At 45.6% G+C, this 12,688-nt stretch overlaps 1 protein-coding gene across 1 annotated transcript in view; it reads left to right on the top strand.

The window, feature by feature from the left end:
* sptbn4b (spectrin, beta, non-erythrocytic 4b) overlaps positions 1 to 12,688 on the top strand; it is a 38,043-nt gene that overhangs the window by 19,781 nt on the left and 5,574 nt on the right. Inside the window, exons 25-40 of the mRNA XM_019892749.1 lie at positions 369 to 515; positions 3,869 to 4,132; positions 4,277 to 4,501; positions 4,858 to 4,947; positions 5,607 to 5,885; positions 6,049 to 6,245; positions 6,862 to 6,997; positions 7,285 to 7,530; positions 7,650 to 7,784; positions 7,878 to 8,122; positions 8,440 to 8,578; positions 8,694 to 8,778; positions 9,661 to 9,857; positions 10,582 to 10,917; positions 11,431 to 11,936; positions 12,242 to 12,302. Of these exons, the coding sequence (XP_019748308.1) occupies positions 369 to 515; positions 3,869 to 4,132; positions 4,277 to 4,501; positions 4,858 to 4,947; positions 5,607 to 5,885; positions 6,049 to 6,245; positions 6,862 to 6,997; positions 7,285 to 7,530; positions 7,650 to 7,784; positions 7,878 to 8,122; positions 8,440 to 8,578; positions 8,694 to 8,778; positions 9,661 to 9,857; positions 10,582 to 10,917; positions 11,431 to 11,936; positions 12,242 to 12,302 (3,288 nt within the window). The remainder of the gene's footprint in view (positions 1 to 368; positions 516 to 3,868; positions 4,133 to 4,276; positions 4,502 to 4,857; positions 4,948 to 5,606; positions 5,886 to 6,048; positions 6,246 to 6,861; positions 6,998 to 7,284; positions 7,531 to 7,649; positions 7,785 to 7,877; positions 8,123 to 8,439; positions 8,579 to 8,693; positions 8,779 to 9,660; positions 9,858 to 10,581; positions 10,918 to 11,430; positions 11,937 to 12,241; positions 12,303 to 12,688) is intronic.

The raw sequence follows: 12,688 nt of genomic DNA, 5'->3' as shown, positions 1-12,688 counted from the left end.
GTGTGGGTGTGTGTGTGTGTGTGTGTGTGTGTGTGTGTGTGTGTGTGTGTGTGTCCTATCCCAGCTGTCTTTGGGCAGTAGGCAGAGGACACCCTGAACCGGTTGCCAGCCAATCGCAGGGCGCACATAGACGAACAACCATCCATGCGCACATTCGCACCTAGAGACAATTTAGAGTGTTCCATTAACCTGCCATGCATGTTTTTGAAATGTGGGAGGAAACCGGAGTACCCGGAGAAAACCCACGCAGGGGAAAACAAGCAGACTCCATAGTAATATGATGCCTCCATTGCTTCGGGACATCAAAACTTGTTGACTTTAAATGATTGATTGATTACGATTATGAAGCTCTTTCTTTTTGCCCCCAGCTGGGCAACTGGGTGAGCGAGAAGATGCTGATGGCGAGGGACGGAAACTGCGATGACATGCAGAAGCTTCACAAGAAATGGCTCAAGCACCAGGCCTTCATGGCAGAGCTAGCACAGAACAAAGAGTGGCTGGACAAGATTGAGAGGGTGAGTCCATTTATTATGACATGCTATCCTAATACCCTCATTCAAAACAAGCAGCATATCATGCACTGTCTCGGCCGGGGGTCGGCAACCCGTGGCTCGAAAGCCGCACGCTGCTCTTTTCCGTTTCATGCATAGTCTGGGCTATTTCAGCAAAATACTGCAGGAAGTCTTTCACCATCTTTTTGTGCTTTTCTTGTTTTGGTTGCTGCTTTCCACCGTGTATTTCATTCAACATTAATGTATCATCATTTTCCTCATTCCTAGCGACATATCATGCGTGGCTCTTTTTGGTATCACACTGTAAACAGCTGTTCTTCTTTTTGCTTTCTTTGTTGCCATCTTAGATGCTAATTTCACACAATCACTTCAAAATATATATATTTTTTCCAAGCAGTGTATCATGCACAGTCTGGGTTACTTCAGCTTCTTTTAGTTTTACTGTTTGTCATTGCCTTCCACACTTAGCATTGCAATCCTCATATAAAAGCAGCATATTATGCACAGTCGTTGGGGTAACTTACAAATGGCCTCTATTTGTATTCATCGGTCTGATTGTGCTTTCATTGTTTTTTTGCCTTTCATATTATCATGAAACCCCATTTGAGCTAATCTCCCATCATACTGTACACACCAACCATCAAAATTAAGAGATACCATTTTAATAATTTAATGCTAACTGATGCTAATGCTATGTCAGATGGATTGCAGCGAGCATTTCTTTCGTGAGTGTTTGGCACCACGTGAGCGTCACTCAAACCGCTCCACATAACTCAATCCTAATGCTGTTGGAATCAAACAGGTGACTTCTCCCTCGTGAGGCATATGCTGAAAACGAAAAGGAGGTCACGCATGCGCTCACTTGTGCACCGCATCAAGCTTCCCCTGCAGTATTCCGTGAGCGGGTATGGCTGAAACTCAACTCCTCCGCTGGGAGCACAGAGAGAACGGCCAGCGCACCAATCGTGACTCAACATCAAAAGTCGTTGTCATGCTGACAGCCAGAAAATAGAAAATATACGCTCTTTCCTTTGAGCGTCAACCATTGTTCATGTCCGTGAAGAGCTCTTCAAACACTGAGGAGAACGGCGTCCTGATTAAAGGGCCGCCGTGTCGACGTGGGTCGTGAGGTTTTTTTTTTTGCTGTCCTGATTGTGTCTCCTCTGAGTGCTTGTGGACTACTTTTATCCTCAATGATGACGCACAAAAGGACGCTTTGAAGACAAGTAATGCCTCGACAGGCCTGAGAGTCTGGTGTCCAGTTTGAACATTAGGATGTGCACAATAGCTGTGTTATGTTGAATATAGTTTGATGATAAACAGTCATCTTATTTGGATCATCAGTAACTAGCAGAGGGTGCTGTTTGTTGAGGCCCGACAAGATTGCACCCCAAATGGGCTGCAGACGAATGGAATAAAAATGTTAGTATTGTATTAGTTGTTAATTGTAGATTGTAGTATTTGTGGAAGTGGTGGTAGTAATAGTAATGGTCATAGTTGCTGCGATCATGGTAGTTGTCAGAGTAGTTAGTATTTGTGGCGGTGATCGTAGTAGTACTAGTAGTGGTACTAGTAGCAGTAGTAGTAGTCGTATTTGGGGTTGCAATATTAGTAGTGGTAATCTCAATGATGGTAATAGTATTCTAGTAGTGACAGTGGTGTTAGTAGTAGTAGTGTGGTAGTCAGATTGTTTTTGCTGGTGGTGTGTCGTAGTAGTAGTTAGTAGTCATTAGTAGTGGTAGTAATAGTAAGAGTGCCTGTTCGTGGTAGTAGTCACTGTGGTGGGGGTAGTCGTCATAGAAGATGTAATAGTAGTCATAGTTGTGGTAATAGAAACAGTTATGGTGGAAGGGGTAGTGGTATAGTAGTAGCAGTAATAGTTGCAACAGTCGTAATATTAGTTAGAATTGCTCGTAGTGGCAGCAGTGATTGTTGACTTTGCATAAATGTTGCTTCCACATGGGGAGCCAGGATGTCGAATGAATGACTGTCAGGTTTCCCCACGCTCGGGAGTAAATATTGATACGCTAGCAGATTTGGAGGCTAGCAGATGTCTGCCGCAGTGACAGACTGACTGTACGTCTGAGCTTCTGTCAGACAACCTTGTTCACTGCATTCCGTCTGTGCGCCGTGCATCCCTTTTTAATGCAATGAATAAACTACATAGATCATTTGTGCCATTTCCTCGTCAGCAATTGTATGTCTGTGGTCACGAGGAGGTGAATATTTAGTATGAGTGATATCACCTCCCATGTGAGACAGAAAGTCTTGTATGCCGAATTCTTTGTTAATCATCTCCTCTTCCATGTAAGGAATCAATCGGAAAGACAACTGACGTTGTTTTCCGATAAACAATTGCATGTTTATGACAGCCATGACAGTGGCTTTTATGTTAGTTAGACCTTAAGGGCTGCATTTCGATCTGTATGTCTCCCCTTTCTCGCAAGAAATCAGTGAGATATAAAACTACTAGTGTTTTCCAGTAAACAATTGTATGTTTGTGATCGCAGGGTGGCTCGTTGTTAATGTGTTGTCAGAGGACGTTGAATCCTGGGTTCCGTGCCTTGGTTTTGTTTCCTCTTTCTCGCAACGAATGACCTAGAAAAGCGGCTCTTAGTGTTTTTCAGTAAAGAATTGAATGTTTGTCATCACGATGTTTAGTGTAAGATGCAACCTGCCATATGAGTCAAAGGGTCCTGTGTACTGTGTTCCTTGTCTGCTCTATACAACATCTCATTCTTGCAATGAATCTACTAGGATACAATTCGTGGCATGCATTACAAGGAATATAGAACATATTTACTGTGTGTGTGTGTGTGTGTGTGTGTGTGTGTGTGTGTGTGTGTGTGTGTGTGTGTGTGTGCATGCCTGTGAGCAAATGTGGTTGCTTCAGCCCACGCGGTCCTCCCACACTCACAAGACACATTTAAACAACAATTTAACATCACCGCAGTGGTCTCAGTGCTACATTATTGCTGCTTTTCAGGCCAATAACTGGCCATAAGATTAGGAACATCCATGAGCTCTAATGCAATGGTTTTCTTCAAAAACTAGGATTTCTTTCAGTTGTGATGTTACCCATTCGCTACTAGTGAAAAGGGTACAAATAGGGAATAACATTTGGCTGGGGGATGGGAGGGAGCAGGTGCTTTGGTGTGTGTGTCTGTGTGTAATGTAATGGTACATTATCTGCACTCCCTTCCCCCCAATTACCATGGTCTCTTCTTTTCATCTGCAGCTCCCCATCACAGACAGATATACTCACACATATGGTGACATACTGTCTGAAAAAAAAAAATCTGATCCCACTTGACAAGCATGTTGTGTTGCTGACATGTAACATTTGGGTCTCGCAGGAGGGCCAGCACTTGATCCAGGAGAAGCCTGAGCTGAGCCCGCTGGTGCGTCAGAAATTGGAGGAAATTCGCCAGTGCTGGCTGGACCTGGAGAGCACCACGCAAGCCAGGGCCCAGCAGCTCTTCCAGGCCAACAAGGCCGACCTGCTGGCACAGAGCTACCGCAGCCTGGACCAGAGGCTGGGGCAGATGGAGGGCCAGCTGGCCTACGTGGACTGCGGCCATGACCTGGCCACTGTCAACAGGCAGCTGAAAAAATTGCAGGTTGGTACTGTGATTTATCCTACCCACACTAGCATGCGCGACACAACTACCAACCGATTTATCCGCCTACTTGCCCTACCTAGCACACCTACCCACCTATCTACCCATGCGCCTACTTGATCTTCTCCGTTCTTGTACATTCAGAACATGGAGTACCAGATGGAGGAGTGGTACCAGGAGGTTGGTGAGCTGCAGGCTCAGGCGTCCGCTGTGCCGCAACAGACACGAGCCAAGGAGACGGTGGCTGAGCAGCAGGCAGCGGTCGAGGCTCGCATGGTGCGCCTCATCGAACCTCTCAAGGAGCGCAGACGACTGCTGCTGGCCTCCAAGGAGGTGCACCAGGTGGGACGAGACCTGGAGGATGAGATGGTGAGTATCGTCTACAATGTCCGACTATAAAGAAACGATCATACTGTTTACATTTTTCCCTCTGGACTTGTTTTCTAGCTTTTATGGAGAACACTGGTGATTTCTCACTCTCTGCATACTTCACTTTGTGCTTTACTTTTAGGCTTTTTTTAAGACAACTCTGCTCTCATGCATTACGCTCTCAGTCTGTGCTATAGCACGCGACAGAAAAGCCTGGAAAATAAGCACAGAATGGCAGATGTGAAGAATATACGAGTGTAGTGGAAAGATGTGCAATACAGTGATATAAGCAGAGAGTCTGTCACTGTATGTTTATGTGAGAAAATGAATGTCTGACTTGTCATTGCGTGTTGCAGTTGTGGGTGCAGGAGCGCCTCCCACTGGCCATGAGTCAGGAACATGGCTCCTCCCTGCAGTCGGTGCAGCAGCTCATGAAGAAGAATCAGGTGGGGCCATCAGAATCTCCATTTAGCACTTGTAATCATGTAATGCTGTCATGGGCAAAATTCGACTCATAGACCACATACCGGTATTTAAATGATCAAAACTCCTAATATGTTTGTTTGTGTTACTTCCATATTAATTCCATATAATGTCATTGCGTGTTGCAGTTGTGGGTGCAGGAGCGCCTCCCACTGGCCATGAGTCAGGAACATGGCTCCTCCCTGCAGTCGGTGCAGCAGCTCATGAAGAAGAATCAGGTGGGGCCATCAGAATCTCCATTTAGCACTTGTAATCATGTAATGCTGTCATGGGCAAAATTCGACTCACAGACCACATACCAGTATTTAAATGATCAAAACTCCTGTTGTGTTTGTTTGTATTACTTCCATATTCATTCCACATAAAGAGACAAACAACCATACACACCCACATTCACACCATCACTGAGTTGGAACCAATCCCACGCTGCCCGCAAACAAGTCAGGCGAGTGTACCACAACACCATCAGCGACACATATTATAAATACACATTATAACTTTTTTTAACCTCATCTTAAAATGACCTGGCCCATCTGTCCATTTAAAAAAATTAAATGTGGCCCTTGAATGGAAAAGTTTGCCCACCCCTGCTCAAATGCATCCTTCCCCTGTTTTCTTGCAGACTCTCCAAAAGGAGCTCCAGGGCCACCTTAGCCGTGTGGAGGAGGTCTTGGAGCGTGCAGCCATCTTCGCTTCGGTCCGGAGTCCCGAGGCAAATGCTGTCCATGTGGGTCACGAGCAGCTGTCCCAGCTCTGGGCGCTGCTCTGGGCCGAAACGGAACGTCGGCAGCTGGTGCTGGACGCCATGTACCAGGCGCAGCAGTACTACTTTGACACGGCCGAGGTGGAAGCCTGGCTCAGTGAGCAGGAGCTGCACATGATGAATGAGGAGAAAGGGAAGGTGAGAAAAAAAATATCTATATTTTCGGAATGCACAACCTGACATAATCTGGAAATCACCACAAAGGCTCAACAGTCGCATTTATTGAGGCGTGAAAATTCTTTTCAGAGGTGCCTCCATAAAACGTCTTCCTTCCTCATCACCTTCATCTTCTTCCATTCAGGACGAGCCGAGTACCTTGCAGCTGCTGAAGAAGCACCTGGTCCTGGAACAGACCATCGAGGACTATGCTGAGACCATTGGGCTGCTGTCTCAGCAGTGTCGGCAGCTGCTGGAGATGGGACACCCTGACTGGTTAGCGAACAAACACACAATGCAATCTATAGACTTTTTGGACAAACTCAAAGACATATTAGATCAACTGAAGCGTGAGAAGAAACGTTTTGAACCAGTTGAGTCCATTTTTGGACCAACTGGAGACTCTGTAAAGACCAACTGAATCGGCCTGAGATTCTTCAAAGCCTTTTTAGACCAATTGAAGATACTGTTTAGACCATTTGAATAGGCATTAAATATGGTTTGGTCTAACTAGAGAATCCACAATCAATGTTTGATTTAACTGAGTCTTCAGAGACATTTTGAACTTGGACCAACTGGAGACTCTGTAAAGACCAACTGAACCGGCCGGAGATTCTTCAAAGCCTTTTTAGACCAATTGAATAGGCATTAAATACGGTTTGATCTAACTAGAGAATCCGCAATAAATTTTTGATTGAACTGAGTCTTCAGAGACATTTTGAAGCAACACCAAGAGGGTCTACGAGACTTTTTGGAACAAATGTAGAAAAGCTTTTTCTTACATCAATGACACTCAGGTGTAAAAAAAATATGCTCTGTTGTATTCTGTTTCCACATTTTGAAGCAACACCAAGAGGGTCTACGAGACTTTTTGGAACAAATATAGAAAAGCTTTTTCTTACATCAATGACACTCGGGTGTAAAAAAAAAAAAACATGCTCTGTTGTATTCTGTTTCTGCGCAAGAGCCGCCTGGAGCAGCAGTACTGGCTCTACCAGCTCAACCGCGAGGTGGATGAGCTGGAGCAATGGATCGCTCAGAGGGAAGTGGTGGCTAGTTCGCCCGAGCTGGGACAGGACTTTGAGCATGTCAGCGTAAGTTGGGACACTGTGGATTCCGCATCAGCTGCATCAGGGCCATAAATAGTAGAGAACGTGACAGTGCACATTTACAAAGCAATTGCAGCTTACCACATTCTGAGCTCGGAAAAAAGGCAAAGCAAAGGCTTACCGCCTTGGCCAGTTGCGATGAAAGACTCTACGTTGGCTAGTGTTTAAGATGCTGGAGATTCATTATTATGATGGCTAAAAGTTGAAGATGAAATGACTACTCATCTCAATATGGAAGGTTCTACAAGAATGTCAAAATATCTTTTTTTTAGTTGCTCCAGGAGAAATTTACAGAGTTTGCATCAGAGACAGGCAGCGTGGGTCAGGAACGCGTGACGGCTGTCAATCAAATGGTGGACGAGCTTATCGATTACGGCCATGCCGAGGCTGCCGTCATCGCCGAGTGGAAGGACGCCGTCAACGAGTCATGGGCTGAACTGCTGGAGTTGATAGAGACACGAGCACAGATGCTGGCTGCCTCGCACCAGCTGCACAAGTTCTTTGCCGACTGCCGGGAGGTGAGCTCGTCGCGACACGCAGGTGGTAGGAAACGTAGAAAAGTCGCACTGATGAAGTTACATGAAAACACTATGGGATGAGTTGGACATGAAGCAACTTTTGCTTACATGGTTTCCAGGTTCTGTCTCAGATTGAGGACAAGCACCGCAGGTTACCGGAGGTGCGCATCTGTCAGAGCAGTACGGCCAACACCAGCACGCTGCAAAGGCTGCTGCACGGCTTCGAGCAGGATATCCAACTGCTGGTCACTCAGGTACGGCATATAAAATATTTGCCGCCCCTGATGTAAAAGGTCAAGATTGTCCCTTTTCTGCGGGAGCCTTGTAACGTCATTGTGGTCCATCAGGTGCGTCAGCTGCAGGAGAGCGCGGCCCAGTTGAGGACCGTGTATGCCGGTGAGAAAGCGGAAGCCATTGCCTGCCGCGAGCACCAAGTTATGCAATGCTGGAAGGAGCTGCTCACCTCGTGCGAGGAGTGTCGGCTACAGATCACCACTGAGACGGACAAGCTCAGGTTCTTGGGCCTTGCTCGCGATCAGATCATGTGGATGGACTCCATCCTCTGCCAGATCAACACGGGGGAGAAGCCAAGGTATGCATGCAGCACCCTTTTATAGCCTTTTTTAATCTTGAAGCTCTTGTACTTGTATTTGTTTGTATTCATTATGAACCCAATGTGGTTCGAATTGGGGTTTCAAGACTGGGTTAGGGTTGCAAACAAGTGTTCGGACCTCCCAGTAGAGTTTCAAGATAGTTTTGGGGTTTCAAATGAGTGTTAGGCTTTCAAAGTAATGTTTCAAGCTGGGAATTGAGTGAGTTCCAAACCAGGGGTATGGTTTCACGACAGGGTTCTGGTTGGTACTGTTGGTATGTGATGCTGTCCTTATGTTTTCACCATGTGGTGTTCAGGGACGTGTCATCTGTAGAAGTTCTGATGAACTATCACCAGAGTCTGAGGAACGAGGTGGACGCCCGGAGTCAGAGTGTGATGGAATGTATCGACATGGGAAAGATGCTGCTGGCGGCAAGGAACCCTGCAGCTCACCAGGTCACTCTACTAATTTGTGATTGAATTGCAACAGTGTTTCCCAATTTTTATTGCATCAAGACACATAATGATGATTATGATAAAGATGAGAACGTTTGACATTTTTTGAGTGCAGATCAAGGAGAAGCTGGACCAGGTTGTCGCTAAGCAACACGAGCTGTCTGTGAAGTGGGACAAGCACTGGGAGGCCCTCCAGCAACGTACGTGCACATACATGCACAAGAACAGTATATTACAGAAAGCCGATTGAACACTTATTCAATATCCCTTGTATTGAGCTAAAGGTCCGTGTACTAGTATGCGCTTTGTCCTCAGTAATAACACAGTTCACGGCACTCGTAGAGTAACTGTGTTGTCTTACAAATAACGTTTTACTCTACTGCATCAATTTTTGCACACAAGTAGAACAACATTGGCATCCTAATAGAACAACAACATGTTACTAGTGAGCCAAAATGTGCAGTAGTTGACATCTGCGCACTAAAAGTATGACTAGTTAAGATCTACATGTTAGCTAGTCGAATTTGTGTAATGTCATCAGTAGTATTGATAACACATATGTCAGCTTGTGACATTTTGGTCTGACAGTACAAGTAACTTGTAGTTTGTATATTATCGTGAGATAAGTTGGGGACCTGCCTGGCGACCCATCTGCCTTCCCATTCTTGTTTGGATGGGTCGAAACTGTAAAATGAATATCGTTACTCTAGCGGCTAGAGCAACGATATTCATTTTACAGTTTCAACAAAAAATATATTTCCCTCCCCCATCGTTTTCAATTTTCAAACATTTTTGAAAAAACTCCAGGGAGCCACTACGGTGGCGCTAAAGAGCCACATGCGGCTCCTGAGCCGCGGGTTGCCGAGCCCCGCTCTGGCCTCTCAAGCAGTGCACTGAATTGTCATACGAGTGAAGAAAAAGACCGTATTAGTACATGGCCCTTAACCCAGATAACAAGGATATAAAATCAATGCTAAAAGGCGATTCCAAAATCACAATATGACACCGACGAGTCTGTTGCTTACATTTTACACTTAACACTGTATATAGAGTACAATGGTGTCTAAATGTTGCCCGTGCAGTGCTGGAGGTTCACCAGTTTGCTCAGGAGGCGGTGGTGGCGGAGGCGTGGCTGACGGCGCAGGAGCCCCTGGTCAGCAGCAGGGAGCTGGGAGGCAGCGTGGATGAGGTGGAGCAGCTCATACGTCGACACGAAGCCTTCCGCAAAGCCGCCGCCACTTGGGAGGAACGATTCAGCTCACTTAGACGGCTTACCACGGTACGGTTCTGCTTGTTCTTCATCTAGACCTATTCCGAATGTTTCTAAATTCAAGGCGCCATTTCGCATCTGTGTCGACTGTCTCATGCAGTCCACCAATTCCTGACACATGTTTCAATGTTATGTTTCAAGCCTGGAGTAGTGTTGGTTTTCAAGCAGGTTTTGAGGTTGAAAGTTACATTTCAGGTTTCAAATCAGGGTTAGGGTTTCATATTACGATTTCACAATTGGTTTTCAAATTAGGGTTTCACATTGAGGCGACATGGCAGGGTTGGGGTTTAATACCGAATAGGATTTCAAGACTGGGTTACTGTTTCAAATCAGGTTTTCAAGTTTAGGTTAAGGTTTCAAACAAGGGTTAGGTTTTCAAGTCAAAGTCAAGATTTCATATTTGGGTTAGGATTAGGATTTCAAATTAGGGCTAAGGTATAAAAGTAGGTTGTAAAGTCAGAGTAAGTTCCAAAGCAGGATTTTGTTTTCAATTGAGGATTTTAAGGCAGTGTTAGGATTTCAAAGTAATTTTCATTAGGGTCTCAAACATGAGTCTCAAAAATTAGTGTTTCAAATTGTGGTGTCAAGTTTCAAACAAGGGTAAGTGTTTTGGTTTTAAAGTACGGTTTCAAGACTTGGATTGTGTTTTAAGGATGAGCAGACTCAAGTTAGGGTTTCAAGACCTGCTGTTGTGTTCCGAGTAGATGAGTAGTTGTTTGTGTTATTTGTCCAGGTGGAGAAGCTGAAAGCCGAGCAAAGCAAACAACCGGCAACGCCTCTGCTGGGCCGTAAAGTCTTCCTGGCCCCCCAGGATGCACCCCCAGCTCCCCCTCCCAGCCCCCCCCGCCTGCCCCTCTCCCCTGTCATGAGACAGACCATCTATGAGCAGAACGAGGCCAGCACACCGCCCTCCCCCTCGCCCGCTACACCGACGTCATCCCCCTCGAGAGTCCGATATCCCGTCCATCCCGCCCATTCGTCCATCTTGTCCGTGGCCACGGCCGCCATGTTGGTCTCGGCCAATCAGGCACGAGAAAGCAGCAGGAAGGCGGGTCACCTTCAAGCCAAGGTGAGAATACTTGGGGATTTTTCATGAAGACCCTATCCCACTGAGGATCGAAGTTACTTTTTATTTCCTTTTGACTTTTTGTTTATTAGATTCATTTACTTTTCATGTCTTTTTAGAGTGGCTTTGCTATTTTTTTCTAAGCTTTCATGACTTTCACAACAAGGCGCTTTCCAGAAGAGTTCATATAGTTGGAAAACTCAGTTGAGACTGTCCCTGAATGCAATACCTTTATCTTTTATTTTAGTTTGACATTCGATGGATGGACAGACTAATAAATGGATGTCATCCTACCATTAAAAAAAAATATATATATATATATATATACACACACACACACACACACACACACACACACACACACACACACACACACACACACACACAGGTATATATTGGAGCATGACTGTATATACTCTGACTTACTGTTTTTTTACTCTTTTAGTTTACAAAAATGTTTTTTCAATGGTTTTGTTGGTTTTGATGATTTGATTAATTCTGATAACCTTTCTTCAGCTGGAAGTGGACGCCAAGCCCTCGCCGTACCTCCGCCAACCCAAAATCAAACACCTGGACGACGCTGTGACACCCCTCCTTGTTGCCAGCCGGCTGGAGAAGGTTCGGGAGAAAGGCAGGGAGATGATAACAGAGAGAGCCGAAGTCGCCGTGATGGCCGAGGTGGTCCTCCAGGAGCCTAACCGTGACCGGCTCTATGGAGGGCCAAAGACCTTCAGGACTAACCCTGAGCCGCAGGTCCATACTCAGACTGTCCAGCTGGAGTGTCAGATGTCTCCCGAGCAGCTGATTCAGGCCCGCAAGAACGAGCTTCCTCAGGAGGTGTGGAGGGAACACACCGAGCGGCGGGAGCGGCGGACCCTGGAGAGGCAGACATCCAGCGAACAGGAAGGACACGGAAGCCACGAGGGCCGGAGAAGGGAGCGAGACCGGCACCGGCTGGAGAGGCAGGAATCCAGCGAGCACGACACTGGCAAGGAACAGTCTGACAGACGCTCAGGAGGAGGGTGAGATGTTTGTTTTGAAGACAATGATGCTTCTCTTCAGTCACTTTTCCACCACCAAGCTGTCCATTTCCAGGGGTGTCCAACTCATTTTCGGTTGTGAGGGTTCCCTCAGAGAGCCGTTATTACTAAAGCCAAATCAATGTATGTGTGTACCTTATCGTTTTATTACATACTATACACACAATTGTGCTTATAGCCAACAGAAATGTTCTGTGGAGTTTTGTTTTTGACTCATAATTATATTGATTACTCCAAAACAAAAGCAGCCATCTTGCTTTGTGTGCTTTTTTTTTTTTTCCCCGCAGAGAGAGGAGAGCCACCATGGCAGAAATAGTGGAGCAGCTTCAGGAGAGAGAAGCAGCACAGGTTGGAAATTTATATACTTACTTTAAACGCAGTGTTTTCCAAAAAAGTCACCAGCTGTGTTTGGAATCGGTCAATGTCCATGATCTGGTGCACAATTTCGTGAGTTGTCATTTTGTAGTGCTGTTCAAATGTGTCGGCACAATAGGTTATCACCTATATAGTGCCCTCAATCCAACAATGCAAATTGAAAAGTACAGTCGGTTCACTGGAAAAGCAATATATCCCATAATGAATTGCAAAAATGATTTTCTGTTCCCGTGATATTGTTTGATATATGGCACAAGATAAATGTTTGAGTTGTGACACAAAAATACAAGTAACAAACTTAAATGACAACACATATGGCCCACAATGGTTCTTTTTTTTTTTTTTTTTGGTAAAATTAC

The sequence above is a fragment of the Hippocampus comes genome, unplaced genomic scaffold, assembly GCF_001891065.2.
Source record: "Hippocampus comes isolate QL1 unplaced genomic scaffold, H_comes_QL1_v1.1 scaffold72, whole genome shotgun sequence".
NCBI classification, from domain to species: domain Eukaryota; kingdom Metazoa; phylum Chordata; class Actinopteri; order Syngnathiformes; family Syngnathidae; genus Hippocampus; species Hippocampus comes.
This window is presented reverse-complemented; position numbering and strand designations above follow the sequence as displayed.